This window comes from Hypomesus transpacificus, chromosome 22, assembly GCF_021917145.1.
Source record: "Hypomesus transpacificus isolate Combined female chromosome 22, fHypTra1, whole genome shotgun sequence".
NCBI classification, from domain to species: Eukaryota; Metazoa; Chordata; class Actinopteri; order Osmeriformes; family Osmeridae; genus Hypomesus; species Hypomesus transpacificus.
In genome coordinates this window covers 14,595,498-14,620,141 of record NC_061081.1, presented here as the reverse complement: position 1 = coordinate 14,620,141, position 24,644 = coordinate 14,595,498, and the positions used below count along the sequence as shown (strand labels likewise).

The 24,644-nt window shown below is 48.2% G+C and overlaps 1 protein-coding gene across 1 annotated transcript; it reads left to right on the top strand.

Moving 5' to 3' along the window:
• Positions 1-116: 116 nt before the first annotated feature.
• On the top strand, positions 117-20,284 carry papss1 (3'-phosphoadenosine 5'-phosphosulfate synthase 1). The gene is made up of 12 exons (XM_047045957.1): positions 117-425; positions 2,138-2,252; positions 2,352-2,587; positions 2,766-2,904; positions 3,940-4,058; positions 4,442-4,555; positions 4,838-4,949; positions 6,956-7,161; positions 11,113-11,248; positions 11,440-11,708; positions 13,388-13,617; positions 18,698-20,284. The coding sequence occupies exons 1-12, from the start codon at positions 366-368 to the stop codon at positions 18,834-18,836; spliced, it is 1,875 nt and encodes a 624-aa protein (XP_046901913.1). The 5' UTR covers positions 117-365; the 3' UTR covers positions 18,837-20,284.
• The last annotated feature ends 4,360 nt before the right edge of the window (positions 20,285-24,644 follow it).

Here is a 24,644-nt window from a genome sequence, read left to right as displayed (position 1 = left end):
AATCACCAGAGGTTGGGTTGGAGGTAAAAATGTACCATCATTTAATCTTGTTGCATGAATCAATACAATAACGTCATAAGACTCGTGATCTTATCGCCGACAACGATACATTGGAGTGCGTTCACATTAGGCAGATATCTGATCCCGAATCAGTTCTCAAGAACAGATTTTTGCTGGTAGACATACACATCACTTCCGACTAATTTCGAGACCCCGGTCTGGTCGTCATAGCTTCCACGGTTCCGCTATCGGTTTCGTCCATTCATTTAACTGTCTAGAAAAGATAGGTGTAACGATTACGTTATTTGTTTAGTAGTTTGTACTAAGAGAATAGTAGTGGGCGAAGCTTTTACGACATCATTACCATGGAGACGTCTGGTAACTCGCACAAGAAACCAAAGCTCAGCAATGCGCCCGAAAACTGGGTGAGTATTCCTGGGTGCTTCCTTATCCCCACGTCCAGTTGCATTTGCTTGCTAACTTGGCTAGCTAAATACCACTGCTGTGAATACATTTTTTTAAATAAATACGACACCTGAGCCACACTTGTCACCAAAACATCCGATTGTTGTGGCTAGTTAGCCTAGCTAGCTACAGGTCGGGCTACTATTATTATTCCTCTGCAGCTAGTGTAGAGTTAGCTTAGCTGACTAGCTATGGTTAACAGTGTTGCAACAAGGTGTTTAAAGTTTGCTAGCGTTGGCTAGCCGGCTTGTAAACCATATCCGTTCATGGATGATGATTGCATTTTTGGACGTACATTATGAATCAGTCCAGGATGTTCACGATGTGAAATTAGCTTTACGCAACAACTGCCACGCTAGAAATTTGTACAAACCGAATACCCACGACTACTAGACTGCTTCCATCCCCATATGTTCATAATGTTTTAGGCCAGTGGTTCTCAATAGGGATGGGACGTATGGCACTGACGCATCGATGCTTGTGTCGCAAAACCAATACGCACAGTTTCGAAAAAGTGTTTTGGAGCTTGTAGCAAATTACGAAACCACGTGACAGATGACGTTCAATGCTTCAAACGTCACGAACTGGTTCGAAGTTTTGCCGCTCTTCTGAACCAGAGCCATGGAAGGAACGAAGCCACCGCTTCTTGTTAAAGACAAATCTCACATTGTCAGAGAAGCATCACCAGGCATCGCTAGAGTTTCTTCCATCAGTCATTATTATTTAGCCAAATCCGTATAGTAATAATTATAAATCCGTGCATTTGTGTTGTGTTATTTTATTGAAATGAAAGTAACATGATAGGACTAGGTAGGTCTATACAGTGCCCATAAAACAAATGTTGATGATTCGTCAACATTGTCAACAGTAATAATAATTTGTAAAAATAAAGTTCCCCCAGTTCACAATAGACCTACATATCACAAATGTTAAGAAAAAATCGGTGTTATCTAGTTTAATTGATATAAAGACCATATCGTATAAAGTCCGTCCACCCGCAACAGAAAGTAATGATTTCTTCGGTGGTGTAGTTGGTTAAAGCATTGTACGCCAACATTGTTAATGCGAATCTGGAATCCTGAGTTCGCGCCCCAATGCAGGGACCCTCGTACGACGTTCTTTAACTTTTACTGTGAGAAAATGACATAATTCTAAAGGCCTACGGATGTATCACAACATTTTAATGTGTGAGAACTAATATCAGATCAAAATGAACACATGTAGCCTTAATTAAATATTGAATAACGTAGGGTAGTCTACCGTCGGAGACAACCACTACGCCTCATTCAGCCAGTTTTAGCGGCTGCTAGATGACGCTGTTCATTTTCAATGCGCCGATAGTTCGGCTCTTTGGGCCGGCACAATCCGGAAGAAACCACCAAAGCTTCACAAGGCATCGTTCGCCCATCCCTAGTTCTCAATCCTGGTCCTCGGGACCCCCTGCCCTGCATGAATATTTCCCTGCTCCAACACAACTGATTCAAATAAATGGGCCTTATAACGACCCATTCATTTGAATAAGGTGTGTTGGAGCAGGGAAACATCTAAAACATGCAGGGCAGGGCAGGGGAGCCCGAGGACCAGGATTGGGAACCCCTGGACTAGTCAACATACTACACACAGGCATCTTCATTACTACTTTGGAAAACGACGTTCCTTCATGTCATCGCAGGGGATGCAGAGAGCGACCAACGTCACCTACCAGGCGCACCATGTCAGCCGGAACAAGCGCGGCCAGGTCGTGGGCACACGAGGCGGCTTTAGAGGCTGCACCGTGTGGCTCACCGGTAAGCCCGTCGCCTGTAGTTGCTCACAGCACCTAAGGACAGCTCAAAAATGTGTTTTTCTGGCTAGCTCCACAAGCTAACGCACCCACTGTCCCTCAGGTCTGTCGGGGGCGGGTAAGACCACAGTTAGCATGGCCCTGGAGGAGTACTTGGTGTGCCACGGCATGCCCTGTTACAGTCTGGACGGAGACAACATCCGACAGGGCCTCAACAAGAACTTAGGTTTCAGTCCAGAGGACCGCGAGGAAAACATCCGACGCATCGCCGAGGTGGCTAGGCTGTTCGCCGACGCGGGCCTCGTCTGCATTGCTAGCTTCATCTCGCCGTATGCCAGGGTAAGTGTGTGTGTGTGTTGTACCCAGAGTGTCGAGTGTGGATGTAGACTAACCCCTAGTCTAGCTATCCGTCCTCCTGTCTCCTGTCTGTGTCTGGACCCTAGCCCTGGTCTAAGGTCCTCCCTCTCTCTCTCTGTCTCTCTCTGTCTCTCTCTGTCTCTCTCTCTGTCTCTGTCAGGACCGTGTGAACGCCAGGAGGATCCACGAGGCGGCCGGCCTGCCCTTCTTCGAGGTGTTTGTGGACGCTCCGCTGGACGTGTGCGAGCAGCGAGACGTTAAGGGCCTGTACAAGAGAGCCCGGGCTGGAGAGATCAGAGGTACAGCACCAGAAAACGTTTACACTTCATTCAGAAGACCTTCTTTATCCAGAGCTACGAACAAGGTGTGAGTGTAGATGGTTCAGCGGAAGGTCGTGGGTCAGAAGTGCCGACTTCTGACAGTATTTCGGTGTGGTAGAGTTCAGGGAACAGTCAGTTTGAGTATTTTCTTAAAAGATTCAATTTTTTTTCTCTCACGTTTTTATTGTTTCTCCTCGTTACATGGTGGATTTGGACAGGGACCTGGTGAATAAAAATCCTACATTTGATTTACTTTGTCTTAACAAATGTTACCCACCATCTTCACAATGTGACTTTGATCACAGCCATGCCTGCAGCAGTCACAATATCTCTAATGTAACGTCTGAAATGCCAACTGTCGAGTCGTTATGAAAACAATCCTATCGATTTATAGGAACCACACGCGACATCAGAGTGACATTTCTCCTGAGTCGCTCAGAGTGCATCGCTGGATCTTTGAGCTTGTTCTTGTTTGTCCAAGCCCCTGCTTTATCTGTTAGCAGCCATATGTCACCAGCTGCCCCTAGAACACACACCTAATCCTGTCTACACACCACCTTGGTGTGGCCTAAACCTGTTGGAACTGCTGTAGCTCAGTGTTAGGGCAGGTGACTGCAGAGTAAGAGTTCACAGGGTTCAAATCTGCCCCTCCCTCTTTCCACAACTGTGTCATTTTGGTTGCAAGCGTCTGCTAAACAAATACATTACATTACATTTACATTTAGTCATTTAGCATACGCTCTTATCCAGAGCGACTTACAGTAAGTACAGGGACAATCCCCCCCGAGGCATGTAGGGTGAAGTGCCTTGCCCAAGGACACGTCATTTGGCACTCCTGAATACAGAATCATTATTGTTTTCCTCTGTCTTTACAAACCACTGAAATTACTTGACGGAACGTTCCTTCATCAATCAGCCAGCCAGATATTGATTTAATACACATAGACACCTCCGTGATCCATCAGGGAAAGCCTATCTATTCTTAGCATTGCTGTTTAATGTGTCCGCCCGCAGGCTTCACGGGGATCGACTCAGAGTACGAGAAGCCTGAGAGCCCCGAGCTGGTCCTGAAGACGGACTCCTGCAGCGTGAACGAGTGCATTCAGCATGTCATCGACCTGCTGCAGGAGAGGGTGAGGATGCCAGCTCAACCCAGTTCAACTGCTTAAGAGCTCTTCGGTGCCGTAGCTGGTGAAAGCGGCGTTTATAAAGCTGGTAGTCTCTCCGGGGGGTGCGTGAGGGAGGGCGACGTCACGGGCGGATCCCGTGAAAGAGACTTTGCCGTTCCTTGTCATTGTCTCTGTTCACCACTAGAGGGAGGCACAACCGCGCTCATTTTGCTTTAATACATTAAATTCTTTGTTTCGGCTGAAAGCTGTTAATAATTAGAGACCTGGCTTCCACTTCAGTCCCCTGAAATCATTGTCACCCTTTTATCTCTTTGTGTTAGTAGTCACTAGAGTCTGCAAACGTCCTTTACGGTCCTGACAGTGTGTGTGTGTGTGTGTGTGTGCAGGACATAGTCCCGGTGGATGCGTCGTACGAGGTGAAGGAGCTGTACGTGCAGGAGAACAAGCTGGACCTGGCCAAGGCAGACGCACAGACGCTCCCCGCAGTCCAGATCGGGAAGGTAACCGTGGCGACCTTAACCCCCCCGCTCTGCTCCCCACACAGACCCGAAAGAGCAGGCAGAGGAACCGGCATCTGACGGTAGAAAATACCGGGGCTTGCAAGCCGGCTGGCTGGCCGCTGAAGTTTTGTTAATTGTGCGACTTTACATGTCATTTAACCACTACGTGTTCGTTAACCGATTGTTGAACTGTTGTTTTGGTATTGATGACATTCAACAAACCATGGTTTGTCTGTTGTGGGACTTTAATGTCGACCTTTGTTTGGCCTTTGACCCCTGCAGGTGGACATGCAGTGGGTGCAGGTGCTGGCGGAGGGCTGGGCCACGCCCCTCAACGGCTTCATGAGGGAGAGACAGTTCCTGCAGTGTCTGCACTTCGACTGCCTGCTGGACGGTAAGAACCCAGCTCAGACGCTCCTCAGCACCACGGCATCGAGACGCTACGGTGTGACGCGGACGGTAAAGTCTCTGTCAACAACAGGTAGCTCCTTTACTGAGACGGATCTAGAATCCCCCTGGTCCTTCTGCCCTGTGTGTTCCAGATGTTTCCCTGCTCCAACACACCTGATTCTAATGAATGGGTCGTTCAAGCTCAGCAGAAGCCTGGTAACAGCCCAGTTATTTAAACCAGGAGTGGCGGAAGGAAACATATAGAACATGCAGGGCAGGGGGGACTGAGGACCAGGATTGAGAGACTGATGTAGGGGTTTGAGAGTTGTACTGGAACTGGCCACTAGAGGGAGATGAACTCTCACGAACACCAAGACGGCGCCTACAAAGCACCAGTGTACAAGTGGTCTTCATCTTCCTATTAACTAGCCATGCCAAAATAGTACAGTACACTAAAGCCTTATCTGATTTGGATTGAGAAACAGAGGGATACTGTTACACATGCCTCGTGTCCTGTCATGGCTGTATCTTACACATCAGGGTATGGAACGCCAGGGTCAATTCATTCTCTACAAACAAATCAAATCATTACCTTTTTTTGATTTGGGGATGGAAGGGGCAGGGAGGAGAAGTGGGGGTGTGTGGGGGGGGGAGGAAAAGGGGGTGTGGGGGGGGGGAGGAGAAGTGGTTGTGGGGGGGGGGGGGGCGGAGGAGAAGTGGGGAGGGGGGGAGGGAGGAGAGGGCAGCTTTTCTCTTATGTTGTGTCCAGTTTTTTGGGATTGATTTAACTGTATGATTAGAGCAATTTCCCATGTAGCCTTTGAATTTCCAGAAAAGAGTCAATTTAGTTTTATAGCCCGCGTTACATTGACCCTCCTGGTGTGTGCTGTGGTGCCAGCATCTTAACACACTCCAACACAACAGGCGTGCACACACCCTCACGCACACTCAAGAGTCTAAGAGGCGTTAGACAAGAAAATTCACAACAGGGCCTGTTCCCTGTTAACCGTCTAATAGTCAGGGCTTACCTTACAATATCACTCCACTGGAACGAAGAACACGGCCAGCCCAGGCACGCTGGAACATGCTGGAATAAGTCGCTTTATTTTAGATCAGACATGGATTTTGTATTGTATAATTTATTTATTTTTATCAAGCGTATGTTAATATTTTAGCCAGTGTATAAGACCCATGTGTGGCTTTGGCCTGATGCCTTTGTTGTGCAACAAGGTTAGGAGATGGGCAGAGCAAGAGAGAGGGGTGGAGATGGAGAGAGAGAGAAGGAAAGAGGGGAGGAGATGGAGAACAGGAGAGAGACAGACCCGTGCGAGCTACAAGCCTTCAGATTGTGTTTCGCTATGTTGGTCCTGGCGGGGGAAACGTGAGTGCAGGAGGAGGAAGTGGTCTTCATATCGACCGCTGCTACAAAACCTCAGTCTCTGCCCGTGCCCGACTTCCATTCAGCGATCTCATTTAGCCTCATTCCGCTTCATCAGCTCCCCTTTTAGAGGCATTATCCCTGACTGTTTGGGTTTGGTGTGTGTATTGGGTGAGCAGTGTTGGCTTGTTCTTAAGGTGATTTGTAAACTTTCTACCTCTAATCGTCTTCACCTTGAGAGTTGGTCTTGGTTCAATCCTGGGGCTCGTAAACACGTCCTCTTCCTCACCTCTGACCACCGACATGTTAGAACTACGCACTTCTGATCCTTGATCTCCTGCCGTGCCTTCCACATGCACTATTTCTCCGTCGCTTTTAGGACTGGGAATCATTTGGTAGCTCACAATGCGAATCGATTCTTGGGGTCGCGAATCGATTCTTGGGGTCACGACTTGATAAAAAATCGATTCACGATAAAAAAAATAAAAATAAAAAGTGTATCGTTAGAAGACTGAATCGTGATTCGAATGTGAATCGATTTTTCCACCCACCTCTAGTCGCTCTGGTTAAAAGCGTCCACTGAATGAATAAAACGTGACGTTGTCTCACCTTCTCCCCCTCCCGTCCACCAGGGGGAGTCATCAACCTGTCGGTGCCGGTGGTCCTGCCGGTGTCCGGGGCGGATAAGGAGCGTCTTGACGGCGTGACGGCCATGGCCCTGGTGTACGAGGGGCGCCGCGTAGCCATCCTCCGCAACCCCGAGTTCTACGCTCACCGCAAGGAAGAGCGCTGTGCCCGACAGTGGGGAACCACCTGCAAGGACCACCCCTACATCAAGGTGAGTTGGTGCGGTCCGTCAGAAAGAACAGGTCTGATGTGGGCCGTGCCACTGGGCCGAGAGGGGGGTGTCGTGTGAGAGTCAGGGTGGGGGAAAGGTGTGGGGAGCTGCGTGCTCCGTCTTTCTAACTGTCACACACACTAATACACACACACACATTGCACACACAGACTACATAGGCCCCGGTCGTGGACAGAGAGAGAGTGGGAAAGATGTAGAGAGAGGGAGAAAAGTGGCACTGGAAAAGCAGCATCATTTCCCTTGTGCCATAAATAACTAGCGTCAAATATAACAGAACGGTTGTTGGATCGTTTTGAAATTCTATCTTTCCCTCTAGGCTTGATAGGATGGCTGTAGGTTATTTTTGATTTGTCTGTCTGGCCAACTCTGACATCCCTATTGTTTTTAGGGATCATGGCTTTCACTTCTGCGATAGCAGCCCTCCTGTCTCCAGTGATTCTGGGCATCGGCTCAGTGTTCGATCCTCGTTGGCTTATCCTAAAGCCTCCTGATGCTGAAAGAGGCCTGGTTTGGGAGGGAGAGAGATGCTGAAAGAGGCCTGGTTTGGGAGGGAGAGAGATGCTGAAAGAGGCCTGGTTTGGGAGAGAGAGAGATGCTGAAAGAGGCCTGGTTTGGGAGAGAGAGCCATGCTGAAAGAGGCCTGGTTTGGGAGGGAGAGAGATGCTGAAATAGGCCTGGTTTGGGAGAGAGAGAGATGCTGAAAGAGGCCTGGTTTGGGAGAGGGAGAGATGCTGAAATAGGCCTGGTTTGGGAGAGAGAGAGATGCTGAAAGAGGCCTGGTTTGGGAGAGAGAGAGATGCTGAAAGAGGCCTGGTTTGGGAGAGGGAGAGATGCTGAAATAGGCCTGGTTTGGGAGAGAGAGAGATGCTGAAAGAGGCCTGGTTTGGGAGAGAGAGAGATGCTGAAAGAGGCCTGGTTTGGGAGAGAGAGAGATGCTGAAAGAGGCCTGGTTTGGGAGAGAGAGAGATGCTGAAAGAGGCCTGGTTTGGGAGAGAGAGATGCTGAAATAGGCCTGGTTTGGGAGAGAGAGAGATGCTGAAAGAGGCCTGGTTTGGGAGGGAGAGAGATGCTGAAAGAGGCCTGGTTTGGGAGAGAGAGAGATGCTGAAAGAGGCCTGGTTTGGGAGGGAGAGAGATGCTGAAAGAGGCCTGGTTTGGGAGAGAGAGAGATGCTGAAAGAGGCCTGGTTTGGGAGGGAGAGAGATGCTGAAAGAGGCCTGGTTTGGGAGAGAGAGAGATGCTGAAATAGGCCTGGTTTGGGAGGGAGAGAGATGCTGAAAGAGGCCTGGTTTGGGAGAGAGAGAGATGCTGAAAGAGGCCTGGTTTGGGAGAGAGAGCCATGCTGAAAGAGGCCTGGTTTGGGAGGGAGAGAGATGCTGAAAGAGGCCTGGTTTGGGAGGGAGAGAGATGCTGAAAGAGGCCTGGTTTGAGAGAGAGAGAGATGCTGAAAGAGGCCTGGTTTGGGAGAGGGAGAGATGCTGAAATAGGCCTGGTTTGGGAGAGAGAGAGATGCTGAAAGAGGCCTGGTTTGGGAGAGGGAGAGATGCTGAAAGAGGCCTGGTTTGGGAGAGGGAGAGATGCTGAAATAGGCCTGGTTTGGGAGAGAGAGAGATACTGAAAGAGGCCTGGTTTGGGAGAGAGAGAGATGCTGAAAGAGGCCTGGTTTGGGAGAGGGAGAGATGCTGAAATAGGCCTGGTTTGGGAGAGAGAGATGCTGAAATAGGCCTGGTTTGGGAGAGAGAGAGATGCTGAAAGAGGCCTGGTTTGGGAGGGAGAGAGATGCTGAAAGAGGCCTGGTTTGGGAGAGAGAGAGATGCTGAAAGAGGCCTGGTTTGGGAGAGAGAGAGATGCTGAAAGAGGCCTGGTTTGGGAGGGAGAGAGATGCTGAAAGAGGCCTGGTTTGGGAGGGAGATATGAATTTGAGCTTCACCCTTCCGGGATCCCTCAGGGGGTCCTGGGCGCCTGCCGGGATGTGTTTCTGGGTTAGGGCTGCGTTGTGCCCCCAGGGGCAGAGGGGGCCCGTCTCCAAAAGCACTTTTTGGTTATTTAACAAATTACTTTGCTTTATCCTCGACTCCAATTTTTGTTGCTGGGTCTGAGAGGGGCGAGAGAGGGGCGAGAGAGGGGCGAGAGAGGGGCGAGAGAGGGGCGAGAGAGGGGCGAGAGAGGGGCGAGCGAGTTCAGGGGCTCAATGGCGCTCGTCAATTGCCACCTCGACGGCTTTGAGGATCCTCAAGGAGTCCTGCCACTCTTCAATAGCCTGCTCCCCCATGTCACTGCCTGAGTGTGAAGGCAGCTTGCTGGGATTCAGGCGTCACTTGTTAGAATCTTGTTTGTTTGGCTTCAGGGTAGAGTTGAGCGCACTCCTGGGCTCAACTCTACATCCCTGAGTCCCTCCATCCCTTACTTAGACTAACCTGCTCTGTATTAAACGTGTGTGGGAGAGGGAGAGGGGGAGAGCAAGACGAAAAGGGAGGTAGCTGTTTGAGTGTGTCATTTAGGCCAACCTGCTCCTTATTACATGGGTGGGAGAGTGTGTCTGTGTTTGTCAGAGGGAGTGTGTGTGTGTGTGTGTGTCGGAGGGAGTGTGTGTGTGTGAGAGAGGGAGGGAGGGAGGGAGGGAGGGAGGGAGGGAGGGAGGGAGGGAGTGTGTGTGTGTGTGTGTGTGTGTGTGTGTGTGTGTGTGAGGGAGGGAGGGAGGGAGTGTGTGGTGGTGTTTCCTAGACTAACCTGCTCTGAATCCTGGGCGGTAAATCCACCTTTCCTGTTTACCCCTTCATCAGGATGGAGAGGGTCTCCATGTTGGAAACAGCGGTGTGGTTACCCAGGTACCTCTCATGTCCGGAACAGCAAGCGCCACATGTGACTGCTGGATGAATACTAAACCAAAGTGTGTGTGCAAAGGCACTGCCGTTATCCATTCGGTTATTCTGAAGATGAAAATGTATACTGAAGTATTTTCTGTCGCTGGCTCTGAACTGAGCTGTTGATCATGCAGGGGTCTGGTGTTCTGACAGAGCAGGACCTGAGTGGATTTAAATATAGTGGGAAACACAATTTACACCTCGGAAGCCATAAAAGTCCTTTCTTATTCATTTTTAAGCCAGCCTCCATTTTTATTGATAACACAAGCCATGCTAGACCCTCCCTCCCCTCCCCTCCTCGCACGTGCAAAGACTCAGTCACACACAGTGAGAGGCCAAAGGACATGCTTGCAGATGTTCTCGCACACACACACACACACATCAAGAGACGTTGTGCTGTGTTTTAGTGCCCAGTTGAGCCTCTTCCCCTGTTCTCTGTAGAGTGCTAACACAAGCCCAGTCGCTTCAGGCTAAGCCCTTTCGACAAGGGTGCTGTAAACACAGACTGGAGCAGGCCCACGGTACAGACTGAAACAATATGCAGCATTCTGGGTTAAGGGCACTTGAGGGATTCTGGGATCACCTTGTAAAGTGGAACTTCACCTCAGCGCGGACATGCAATCGTTTTAAGTGTCTTCTAGCGGTATGGGGATCTGTCAGTCACTCGGTCCTGCTTGTTTGTTCTCCAAAGGGTTCGGATGCAGATTCCAAATCGTCGGTATGCTTCTTCTGTCAGTTTTGACTGTCAACTTTTGATGATTTCTCATGATTTCTGCCCATTCCAATGCTTGAAACCCAACAGAAATTGGGTTATTGTTCAGTTGTTTGTATCCTTTCTTTTTGTCGTATCTGGCGTAGATTCTCTGGTGGTTTGGGTTGGATCATATTGGGTCTTGTGTGTGCAAACTGCAAATCAGATTTGATTTGTATAGCCCTTTTTACGATCATTGTCACAGAGGGCTTCATATGACCTAAACCCTCAAGAGTTTGTGTCTGGGGGAAATTGAAACACACTGTTTCAGACTGTTTTGGTTCTGATGGTTGAGTTTGCTTTTCCCCGCTCCCAGATGGTGATGGAGAGTGGGGATTGGCTGGTGGGTGGAGACCTGCAGGTTCTGGACCGGATCTACTGGAAAGACGGACTGGACCAGTACCGACTGACTCCCACTGAGCTCAAACAGAAGTTTAAGGAGATGAACGCAGGTAAGGGGGGCATTTCCCAGAGATCCAGTTGAACATAGACAAGTACACACTCTGGATTGGTTTCTCCTCATCTTCCTGGAGGATGTTGGTTGAGGTCCAGTTCTCTGAGCGTGCATGAAGTCCTCAGTGACACTGCTTGTAAAAAAACAACAACAAATAAACCCTGACCCTTTACCCCGCCCCCCCTCCAGACGCCGTCTTCGCCTTCCAGCTGCGTAACCCGGTCCACAACGGCCACGCCCTCCTGATGCAGGACACCCACAAGCGCCTCCTGGAGCGTGGCTACCGTCGGCCCGTCCTGCTGCTGCACCCGCTGGGCGGCTGGACCAAGGACGACGACGTCCCGCTGGACTGGAGGATGAAGCAGCATGCCGCCGTGCTGGAGGAGGGCGTGCTGAAACCAGACAACACCATCGTGGCCATCTTCCCCTCGCCGATGATGTACGCCGGGCCCACCGAGGTAACTGAAGTTTCATTTCACTTCATTCATTTACCCTAACCCCAAGGGCGGTGCACGTTAAGGAACGTGACTGAAATGTGCCAGAATCGAGCCAAAATGATTTTTTTTTCATCTGTAGGCCCTTGACAGAATGTTAGAATGCATCTTATATTATACGATAACACTGATTAACTCATTAACAGGGTTAGGTGGAGAGAATCTCATTACTTTGGTACAGTGTGCTGAGGACTTGAATCTATTATTTTAACGGTTCATTTACGTTTGTTCATTCACAAAAAAACGATTTAGTTAAATAAATACAAGCACATAAACGAGCACACTTTCCTCAATCCCAGTTCTCCATCTCAACTGCCAGCTAGTACCTCAGGCTGACGATTGTTTTGAAATGTGTCTTCGAATCACCATCGAGTTTAGGGTTATCTGGAGAATCAGGGAGACGTAACACTTAAAACAAAGATGATAAACCATCCACTCCTGTCAGTCTGGGATTACAAACAGGAAGTGAGGTGCTCACATCCCAACTCTGGGTGTCCATCTCAGAACCCCCCCCTTCCCCCTTTTTCAAACCTGGCAACCAGCTAAGACAACAATACTTCCCCCTACAGAGCTGAACTGTACTTTCAGTCTCTTTGTTCTTTTAAGGTAATTTCAAGGGCTTTTAGGGGAGGCTTTTCCTATTTAAGGACTTAAGGGTTTTAAGACTTGGAAGGAAAATAGCTTATGGACATAAAACCAGTTGTGATAGTCGAGGAAATTAAGTCCCGTCTGGCGTGGTTTTCTGTGGTCATTTGAAGCAGAGGTTTATTGTTGTTTTAGTGATGTGAAAGACAAGAAATCGGGGACTGTTGTGTTCCCTTTATGCATGTTGTGTTTTTGGAGGTTTCTGTGGTTGTCTGTGTAGGCTGTTATCGTAATGTTATGTTTATTGTTGGGCAAGCGCTTTTGTAATGTAATTTCAGGGCTTGTATATCAGTCGTCAGCAGTTAGAACTGGTGCAATGCGTTCTTTAGCTGAAACTGGCTCACGCACGTGATTGCCAATCAGTGGAGGTAATCAGACTTGAGTTCATGTCTCTCTCTCACCACAGCTTGTCTCGTGCCATATCCTTGCTTCTCCAACTCTCCATGCCTCCAGCCCAGTCGTCTGCTCTCCTTTCCCTCCTCCACAGCTCCCCCCACCATCTAGATTACATTTTAGTTGGATTGACCCATGAGGGCATTTTCTGCCATAATCTACAGGTGCAGAGACCTGACTGAAGAAGTTAACATTTAGATTTGTTTCCAAATGTGCATGGCATTTAGAAGTGTGAAGCTAAAGGACAGTCAATCTTGCAGGATGTCTAAAATCAGGTTCCCAGCTGTGGCAGATTTAAGATGAAGAATTGAGCACGAATCGCGCGCTGTAACCTTTCAGACTCCCTGTTCGAGTCCGAATCTTTCAGACTCCCTGATTGAGTCCGAACTCAGGTTTGACCCCCCCCCCCCTCCCTCACACCGCCACCCCCAGCCAATCTTCATTAACTTGAAGAGACCCTAACCAAACCTTGTTTCCATTTCCTCCCAAAGACACAACATATCTTTCCTTCTGCTCACCTCAACCAAACCTTTTAACAGTTTCCATTCCCTTCCAAAGTCAACGTCATAACATCATATCGTCTCTCTCTCACCTCCTCCCCCCAGGTGCAATGGCACTGCCGTGCCCGCATGGTTGCCGGGGCCAACTTCTACATTGTGGGTCGCGACCCCGCCGGCATGCCTCACCCGGACACGGGCAAGGACCTGTACGAACCCACCCATGGGGCCAAGGTGCTCACCATGGCGCCTGGACTCATCTCCTTGGAGATCGTGCCCTTCAAGGTGGCAGCTTACAACAAGGAGAAGAAAGCCATGGACTTCTACGACCCCAAGAAGTAAGTGCTTCGTCAGACGTTCTCGACCCCCTTTTCCTGATTTCTGAATCCCCAAAACCTCCCTGTACCCGTATTTATATAGCAAGAATACCTGTTAATATTCACGATTTACAACAGTTTTTATTTGTCACTGTCTCTATCGTGTACCGCCTGTAGTACTTTCATGTTCCCCGCATTTGAGAAACACCGCTACATCACTGTGGTCTGCGTTCTTCACATCTTTCTCTGTTTTTGACGTAAAATCAATGTTTTCTGTTATGTGACTTAATGATGAGGCACAGGGTATTGGCGGAGTTCACGAATATTGAGGCCAATGTTCTGTCGAAATATTCAAACTCTAGCTACCCTTTTGATTGCCAACAACGCCGTAAGAATGAGAATAGATAAATGATTCTAGCCAAACATCTGTTGCGACTGTGACCATGCAGGCAGACCACAGCACGTCTTGAGGCTAGTTCACACTGCCCCAACAATGTCCAACAACTCCAAACATTCTAGAGCTTTCTACATTCTAGAGGGTTTAGAGTGATAACTGTCATTTTCACACTGCCCCAACCAGCTGGCATATCACACCAAACCAACACAACCCCACCACTGTGGGCTGCTGGTGTTTGTGTGGGCCAGTGTGAACTGGCCTTTAATCTACACTTAATGGTTATCAGACCAAGGACAGAGGCAGCTTTAGGAATGTCAGAATCCTCTAAACAGCAGTGTGCCGCCTGCAAGACAACAAAACCCAACAACGATCGTTCATTCAACTTTTCCGGCAAAACCTCCATATGTGCTTTTCTTTCCCTTTATTCTTATCTACAGGGAAGATTCCCGGCCAAGAATAACAGGAACTGTTTTTGCTTTCGTATGCCCTTACAAAGTTTTGCGGCTTTCTCTAAGCTTTGATGTATTTTGGAAATCACAGAGAACTGCCATTAATTAAGTTCTGTGTACAAGGCCTGGAGATGATGACTAACTGAAATCATGCATTCTAACTACGAGTCTCGCATTCAACCCTGCCTTCCCCCAGTCATATCAACCATGTTTGGCTTTGAATATGATGACAAAAAATGACTACAGGCAGACTCATGAATAAGATTGACCAACGTAATTTTTTTTTTCTTTTCGTTTTTTCCATGACGCTTGTTTTTGATGTTGAGTGGAATGCTGTTTGTGTATCAGGGACATTCTCATAGTACAGATGCAAGGAAGACTTCGGGGAAAATAGATTTGTGAGGAAATAATTTACACACGTAATTTAGTTTCACCTAGCCATGCTAATTAGGAAATGAGGCAAAAAGTAACATCCTTTCCAGATTAATAGCAAGGGGTCAGAGGTAGATTTAGTGTGCCAAATAAACTGTACTAACAAGGCTGTACATGTATATCTTTCGCTTTACAACCAGCTAAGGACAGAAATAGTCTCAGACACAAAATATGATGTTCGTGACAAATGTGGTCATTTTTGTGCTCGGCCGTGAGGAGAGGGTGAGTGGAGGGTAACACTCACCCTCTCCTCAATCGGAATATCAAAGGCCTCCGTTGGCGCCTTTGGATATTTATGGCATTCCGTCTGCTCTGGCCTGCTCCTCTCTCTCGCTCTCCTCTCTCTCGCTCGCTCTCTCTGTCTCTCTCGCCCTCCCTCCCTCCCTCTCGCTCTCTCGCCCTGCCGCTCTCTCTCCTCTGCCTCTCTCACCCTCGCTCGCTCGCTCTCTCTCCCACCCACTCTCTCTCTCTCAGGCTGGTCAGGCTCTACCAAACTCTAAGAGGAGTTTAGATGCGTGGCCTAATTGCCAGCAATCCCCCTCGGTGCCCTCCCTCCCAAGTCCAATGGTGCAAATCAACGCAAGCTGTTTCTCATTTGATCGTTTATTAAATGTTTCTCCATGGGGCTTCTCGCCTCGTGCCCCACTCCCTTTACACCCCGTTTCAGCGTCAAACTCAGTTTCTTTGTCTGTGCCGAAACCACAGTGGACAGGTTCACTTTGAACGCTGTTCAAGAATTTCACTCACAAGGAGGGGAAAGAGGAGGAGGAGAGGAAGGCAGAAGGGGTTGAGGCAGGAGGAGCAGAAGAGATGAAGGAGAGATAGTAGAAAAGGAAGGCAGAAGGAGGGGGAGGGAGGAAAGGGAAGGAGGAGGGGGGGAGAGAGGAGGGGGAGAGAGAGAATTTCCTCCATCTTCCCTGTGAGACTGACAGGCAGTAGGTGTTAGCGGGCAAAGGGACACTGGCCAACTGTAAAATGAGACGTTTGAAAAGTCCCTGATTATCCCAAAACCTGACAGTAATTTATGGACAGGTTGTGGGGGAGAGATGGAGACTTGCTGAGTTAAACACCGGCCATGCCAGGGCCTTTCTGCAGAGGTTAGCGAGGAGGGATCTCACATGACACCTTGCACAGGGAGTAGGGATCTCACGTGACACCTTGCACAGGGAGGAGGGATCTCACATGACACCTTGCACAGGGAGGAGGGATCTCACATGACACCTTGCACAGGGAGAAGGGATCTCACATGACACCTTGCACAGGGAGGAGGGATCTCACGTGACACCTTGCACAGGGAGGAGGGATCTCACGTGACACCTTGCACAGGGAGGAGGGATCTCACGTGACACCTCGCACAGGGAGGAGGGATCTCACGTGACACCTTGCACAGGGAGGAGGGATCTCACGTGACACCTTGCACAGGGAGGAGGGATCTCACGTGACACCTTGCACAGGGAGGAGGGATCTCACATGACACCTTGCACAGGGAGAAGGGATCTCACATGACACCTTGCACAGGGAGGAGGGATCTCACGTGACACCTTGCACAGGGAGGAGGGATCTCACGTGACACCTTGCACAGGGAGGAGGGATCTCACGTGACACCTTGCACAGGGAGGAGGGATCTCACGTGACACCTTGCACAGGGAGGAGGGATCTCACGTGACACCTCGCACAGGGAGGAGGGAACTCACATGACACCTTGCACAGGGAGGAGGGATCTCACGTGACACCTTGCACAGGGAGGAGGGATCTCACGTGACACCTTGCACAGGGAGGAGGGAACTCACATGACACCTTGCACAGGGAGGAGGGATCTCACGTGACACCTTGCACAGGGAGGAGGGATCTCACGTGACACCTTGCACAGGGAGGAGGGATCTCACGTGACACCTCGCACAGGGAGGAGGGATCTCACGTGACACCTTGCACAGGGAGGAGGGATCTCACGTGACACCTCGCACAGGGAGGAGGGATCTCACGTGACACCTTGCACAGGGAGGAGGGATCTCACGTGACACCTTGCACAGGGAGGAGGGAACTCACATGACACCTTGCACAGGGAGGAGGGATCTCACGTGACACCTTGCACAGGGAGGAGGAGGACTAAAACGGGACCCGGTTGAGGTGCGTCCTGTCTTGTTAGACGCTAAACTATTGTGCTTTTCCTGGCGGGTAGGTGTGAACACGGTAAAACATTTGAACACCTGGAGACGACTCTGAGGAGAAGGAAAAAGAGAGGTGGAGGGTGTTGTTAAGTGTCTGACTTTCAAGCTGTGTTGTAGTCCTAGTGTTTATAACAGTTAACCATGCCCAAATGTAAAACGTGGATTATCCCTTTGTTCTGAAATGTGGTCGATTCAACCCCCACGACTAACTATTTGACTGGTGTTTGAGAATGTAAAAAAGGGAAATTTACATTAAATCGCAGGTCACACAAGGGTTAGGGTTAGGGTTAGGTCACACAAGGAGCCCTCCACAGGAACCGATGATGAACTTTACTCTGTGTAGGCGTGGGGGGGAGGCAAGAGAGGGGAGGCGTGGGGGGAGGCAAGAGAGGGGAGGGGAGAGAGGTGAGGCGTGGGGGGAGGGGAGAGAGGGGAGGCGTGGAGGAGAGAGGGGAGGGGAGAGAGGGGAGGCGTGGGGGGGAGGGGAGAGAGGGGAGGGGAGAGAGGGGAGGCGTGGGGGGGAGGCGAGAGAGGGGAGGCGTGGGGGGGAGGCGAGAGAGGGGAGGCGTGGGGGGGAGGCGAGAGAGGGGAGGCGTAGGGGGGAGGCGTGGAGGGGAGGTGAGAGAGGGGAGGCGTAGGGGGGAGGTGAGAGAGGGGAGGCGTGGGGGGGGGGGGAGGGGTGAGGATGATGAGCTTTCCTCTGTGGAGATGAGGGGAGACTTGTGGGGCACCAGTACAAATGCACATAGACCACATAACAAGCTGCACACAGACGAAACCAAACCACGTTTGACAAATGCGATTACTGTGAGGTGAAGATCGGCATAAAGAGTAGGGCTGAAACTGGAATGTGCTTTGGAATGTATGGCAGTTTAGTTTTGTAAACCTTGTTGGCAAGAATGCTTTTTTTTATCACCAACAAGTAATTTGTTTCATTATATGTAAATAGTGCGCAGGATTGTATTTAGACTGCACATTGTTTTTTGCCTGAATTTTCGCATTTCGGTTGGAGACTAATTAGCTATGTTTACCTGACCATTTGCACCAGCGTTTATTTTTGAACAGTTTGTTTAAACTGAAAAGTATAACAGACGGTTTGAATTTGACGGTGAAGGTCTAGATTAGTTTAGATTTCACTACCCTCTCCTCTTTTCCTCTCCTGCCTTGAAGCGATATCTTTGTTTACTCCTCGTGTGTTTGTGCTTCACAAAAAAAACCTTAAAACCTGCATGTGGGAAATTCAATTATTTGTGTTCTTAACGCAAAAAAGCAACATATCTCCATTTATTTTTTCCTGTCACTGGTCTCTTTCGAAGGCAAATGAACTGGAGGTCCCTCAAAGAAACAGTCTCATTATTAGTATGTTTTTTTTCGCTGGGGGCTGTTTTTCTCCACCCCGAATAAACTGTGTTTGTGTGAGACTGCTGAGGGAATAGACATACCGAGGAACTGCAGTCTGCCACACCTGCAATTCATATACTTATTTTATGTGTGCATTCTTGCATTTCCCCAAGAGACTGTGACGTTCATCAGTCTCTGTGCTTGTCTGTCTCCTGTCACCTGTCTTCTCTCCCTCTGTCCAAATAATACCGCCAAACTTGAACTTCACGTTGAACTTGAACAATAAACGTAAGAAATCCTTTCTTCTTCCTCAGCCATCAAGACTACGACTTCATCTCAGGGACGCGTATGAGGAGGATGGCTCGCGAGGGCCAGAACCCTCCAGAGGGCTTTATGGCACCCAAGGCTTGGACTGTCCTCAAGGAGTACTACCGGTCCCTGGAGAAGGTCTAGGTCCACTCGCAGCTGTCACCTGGGAGTTCGGGGGGGCCCAGCAACAATTTTCGTGGAATTTTGTGTTGTTGTTTTTTTATGATTTGTTTTAAACCCCCCTAAAAACATGGTTACTTTGGGCTCCCCCACTTCCCCAGATTTAGGTCTTGGGGACATTTGGGATTGTTGTCCTGTCGTCAACGGTTACAAAAGATGGAAATGGGGACAAGACAACACAGACACAGTCTCCAGCTGAGCTCTGTTTTGATTCCCACCGACTCCACCATAGAAGGCTTGTCTGTCTCCTAACGCTACTCTTACAACCAACCCTAACTGCTGTCTTTTTGACCGTGTTTATTTAACTCATCGTAAAAGTCATTATCAAAATGTGCAGTTTTGTGTCACGTTAAAAAAATAAGTAGGGAGAGAACAGGAGAGTAGAGAGGTCAACAGAGGTCAACAGAGGTCAACAGAGGTCAACAGAGGTCAACAGAGAGGTCAACAGAGAGGTCAACAGAGAGGTCAACAGAGAGGTCAACAGAGAGGTCATTTAGTTTGAGAAACCGGATCTAAATGTGTCCTTGTGATGAGATGATGTTGAACTCAAGATCCAACTATTCAGTCAATTATTTTTGTAATGATCTTTGAGCTGTTGCTGCCTGCAGGAGTAAAGTTACCGTGTTCAAAGGCTGAAAGATAAATGGCGTTTTTTCTTGATTGGAGGCAAATGTATTAATTATACTGTTGATCAGTGCTGACAAAGGAAGGCGCTCTTAGATTTTCCTTTAAGCCATTTATGAAAAGGAAAAAAAACAAAAAAAATGTTCATGAATTTCCTGAGGCCTGACAAGCCTGGTCTGTGTTCATCGTACTGTGTATGAGTAAATGGCATGTAACATGCTGCCAGCGGTTTGTGTCAGTAATGTTGAAGTTGAGTGCCTTGGTCTTTTTCATTCTTTTAAGAAGCGTCGCACCAACTCACCAACACCCTCGTGCTTGAATCTAAGATCGCGCTCCTGCTTGGAATCCTGATTAGCGATACAGGAACGTATGAATGGAATAGTGGAAGCAGACACCAAGAAACCTCTTTTCATGAGAACAGTCTGACCTTTTCTTGAAAATACGTCCACAACCTAGTAACACAACTGAGTCACCTGTTCTTAGCATTAGCTTCCTCACCACTCATTGACGTAGTCCCTCTCACACATTAGCATGTAGCTCTTAACGATGTGTGACTAGTTCTAACTGGTTATCGATTTGTATTTTATTTTGATGTTGTGTGTCCGTGTTCACACTGATTTCTGTTTTGTTTTCTGTTATAATTCCTTTGTATTAAGTTACTTTTTTCCATTTGTCCCATTTCATTGTTGCAGGGCAATTATTGGTCTGTGTTGTCTGATGGTGTGAAACACGAATATTAGATATTAATACAATCAATCTTTCTTCAATAAACCATTTATTTACATTTACATTTATTCATTTAGCAGACGCCTTTATCCAAAGCGACTTCCAAGAGAGAGTTTTACAAAGTGCATAGGTCACTGATAATAACAACAAGATAGCCCCAAAGCATTGCAGGTAGCCAAAAACAGAAGTACACATTGTGAACAACCAAAAATAAGTGCTAAAGGGAAGAAACCATAAGAGCATGTAGTTAAGCAAATGACAATACACAACACTAATCTCTAAGTGCAAGTGTACCTGTAGGAAAGCAATAAAATAGAATTAAACATAATACAACCGTTTACATCAGCTACCACTAACCAACAAGAGCAACAGTCTTAAGCAAGAGTCATTGTGATCCTTGAGGAAACTAGCGTTGGGTTCAACAAACCATTCCTAAGTACCGTTGTACTCCCGGAACAAGTGCATTATATCAAATGGATCATATGTTTAAGTCCATTTGCTTTCACCAACAATTGACATTTTCAAAAATGTTCATTTTCAAAACTACAGCAGTGAGCTAGTCGGTCCTCTCAAAGCGACAGAAGCACAGGACTTTATAATACTTTCAAAAGCTACTTCAGAAGTTCACGAGGAGGTTTCAGCGACTTGAAACAACGTCTGTGAGCACATCATGCAGTTTAAATATCCTGTCATGTACAAGAGGTGTGTTAATGTATCCGTGCAACAGAGCCACCAAGGGGATTCCAACCCTGTCTGTCACGCGTGTGAGTTCATGTTGTGCACACCTTACTGAGGTGCATACCCTTTAGCTGTATGTTAGAACACACAGTGGAACCCTGCTTTTCTGACACGCTATAGAAAACAGTGGAACTCTGCTGTTATGACAGTTTAGAAGGTGGTCTGATGTATATTGGATGGGATAGGCCTCCTCCTGCCCCCCCCATCACTCACACACACTCCACTAATGCAGCCTCACACACACACACACACACACACACAGACACACACACACCTTCTCGCTCACTCTGTCTTAATAACACACTTGTCGCCAGCTGTTTCCCAGATGCCAGTGAAAGTGGACCTTGGAAGAGTGAATCCAGATTCTAGAACATGCAGACGTCTCAGGATTCAACACACCTGGGTTTATCCATTGAATCCACGTAAGCATCAATCTACCCCCCCCCCCACGCCTTCAAACACACACACAGACACACCCAGATTTCAATCAGTCACTAATGAAACGCGAGCTCTGCCCTAGGTACCCCTTCAGATGGAGGGAGAAGGCTGGTATGCCCTGGGAAAGGTAGGATTACATTTGTTCTTTTACCTCAGGTGTGCTGAGGTAATTATATGGTATATATCATGGATTCATATAAACCCTTGATGCCATCATCGACAGAACACACACACAGCAGCAGTGTGTGTCAAGAAGGCACGTCTTCGGAACCCCCCACCCACAACGCATCACTTTTCTATCTCTCATTTCTTTTCGTATAAGTCGACAAGCGTTATTTCGTTACAAAATGGCAGCATGCCAGGTTTTTAAGGGCATGGAACAGCGACAGAGTGTGTTGTTCGGGCTACTGGTTAACTGGTGTCCCTTGTGTCATTACAATGTCCAACGTAGTTTAAATTGTCTTGAATGACAGTCTAAACTTCTCTAGGTGATTTTGTCAGGTTTTAATGCGGTGTGTGAGAGAGTCTAGATTTCTTTTTTGTGTGCTTTGGAGTGTGTGTGTGTGTGTGCTTTGGAGTGTGTGTGTATGTGTGGGACAGTCTAGCTGAAATGGTATCAGAGACAGATGTGATATTGGCTGTCAGAGGTTCAGCTGAACAGGAAGTGGCCATACACTCACCAGTTCAGCATTTACTTTCATGCTGGCGTGTTAGTCTGCTGGGCGGTGTTAGTTATGCGTGTCCGCTTCAACAGCAGTCCGTGCAGCTGAAGCTAACCCTAAAATAATCTTTATTCAAAATCATTTACAGTGTGAGAAAGGAGACATACCATGGATACACACACACATCAAAACACACACACATCAAAACACACACACATCAAAACACACACACATCGAAACACACACACATCAAAACACACACACACACATCCACACAGAGAAATCAGTTATCAGAAGAAATCCATGCACATGATTTGTGACCCACGCATGGCACATGTACAGGATGACATCATCTCCCCAGCCCTGACAGAAGGCTCGGAGCTCTTGGTCTCTACATGGACTCCAGCTGCAGTTATCTCCAATTTCCCTCCAGATGGTTCCAGTTCTATTCAAAGCCAGCCAACAGACTTCTTATTTTTTTGCATCTCTCTCTCTCTCTCTCTCTCTCTCTCTCTCTCTCTCTCTCTCTCTCTCTCTCTCTCTCTCTCTCTCTCTGTCTCTCTGTCTCTCTCTCTCACTCTCTCTCTGTCTCTCTCTCTCTGTCTCTCTCTGTCTCACTCTCTCTCTCTCTCTGTCTCTCTCTCACCCTCCCTCCCTCCCTCTCTCTAATCTCTCTCACCCCCCCCTCTCTCTCTGTTTCTCCACATCTCTAACTCTCCCATTATCTCTCCCTCCCTCACCCTCTCATTCTCTTTTGCACCCTCTTTCTCCCGACATTGCATCATCAGTAGCCTACAGGACACACTCCAGAATATCTGGATTCTGTCCACAAATCCTGATCCAGATATCCACAAACTGCCCTTAAATAGGACAGTTTGTGATTGTCATCTTCCATCTCTGACCTTAAATCAACTCTACTTCCACATCTCTCTTTGCAGCCACTAGGGAAGTCCAGGGAACCTCCAATGAAGGACTCACAGCAAACCATTAAAGACACTTTTGTTGAGGCCAGTTCATGTTAGACGCGTTAAATCGACCATGACTACCGCAAAGTTGTTTTATGACAGATGACAGTATATGCTTAATGCTCTGCTAAGGTCCAGATATTGTGCTTCTTCACCATATTGGGTTGAACATCTTGGATATCGGTTTATAGGTAGTAGATAGCCTACTTACTTTGTTGGTTTACATGTCTCTGTCGGGAGGGCAAACTGTCTTTCTTTTAAACAGTTTATCTTCCTTTGCGAGGTGATTTGATAAGGTTATTCATAAATCATCGTCATCACCACCCCTACCTGCGGAGATGACACGCAAACCACCCGAAGGGCGTCAGGTTTTAGTGACGTTTGATGATTTTTTAGCCACCGCCGTGTCTCTGTACAGACAACCTTTGTCTTTCCCCATCCTTGCTTCCTCCTCAACCATTTTATACACGATAGGCTACAGACTAACTTGTACTATCACTCAATTGCGGCTCAAGTTAAGTATTTCTGTCTGGACTGGACTCAAATCCGTAAGAGCATGAACCGAGCCCGATAGATTTTCAGTTTGTTACCATGTCAGGTATCAGTTAGCCCAGCCGACGTAACCGAACCTGAATATAATCTCTAAATGTTTGACCGAACCCGGCCCAACACGTCGAGTAGCCACTGTCCAACTGCTACTCTCCAACTGCCACTCTCCAACTGCCACTCTCCAACCTCTGCCTAGAGCTCTTGGGTTCTCGTCCTCATATCTCTCTCTCACACACACACACACCTCCACACACACAGCCTATCATTTTTAGACGGGACAGTGAGGACAGGATTACCTCAGAAGTCAGGGGCTCAATATTAAAGAGATCTTAGCGATGGAGGGTATCATACATCAGATGATGCTGCGGTGCAAACATCAAAGGAAGCACAGGACGCTTCTTCTTTCATGATAGACAGAGGAGGGGGGAGGGGGGAGGAGGGGAGGACAAGGAGGAGGAGGAGGGGAAGATAGGAGGGAGGGGGGAGAAGAGGAGGACAAGGAGGAGGAGGGGAAGATAGGAGGGAGGGGGGAGGAGAGGACAAGGAGGAGTAGGGCAGGATTTCAGGGATGTCTGGCCACATGGGGTGAACCACAACCTCACACCTGAAGTGGGATCCTGGTCCGTCCTCAGTACCCCACCTAGTGTGTGTGTGTGTTTCAGTGTCTATCCACTATTATCATATTCCACCAGACATAGACCTCTTGTGTTGATGTCTGCAACCTGTGGAGAGACTCTCCCTAACAAGCATGTGTATGTGTGCGCGCGTGTGTATGTGTGTGTGTGTAGTTCCCACCCTCCCTCCCTTCCCTCACCAGCATGTGAGTGTGTGTGTGTGTGTGTTTGTCTTAAGCCTTACCTGGCACTGGGCCCACCTATGGTACAGAGACGCAGCCACCTTACTGAGAACACGAGACAAGGGGCCATTGTGGCATCAGCAACACAGGCAGTTCCCACTGGCAGCGATGAAACCTCGGAAAATAAACACCTTCATTCATTAACCTGGTTTAATTATAGTGGCTAGATTTATAAATCACTTAGAACTGTACCAAGTTAGAACAAATAACATCT

Excerpts from the sequence above, each read along its gene's own strand:
- papss1 (XM_047045957.1), top strand. The coding sequence starts at position 366 with ATGGAGACGTCTGGTAACTCGCACAAGAAACCAAAGCTCAGCAATGCG. Across the intron at positions 2,905-3,939 it reads CCGGGCTGGAGAGATCAGAG|GCTTCACGGGGATCGACTCA; the intron begins GTACAGCACCAG and ends GTCCGCCCGCAG. Across the intron at positions 13,618-18,697 it reads GACTTCTACGACCCCAAGAA|CCATCAAGACTACGACTTCA; the intron begins GTAAGTGCTTCG and ends CTTCTTCCTCAG.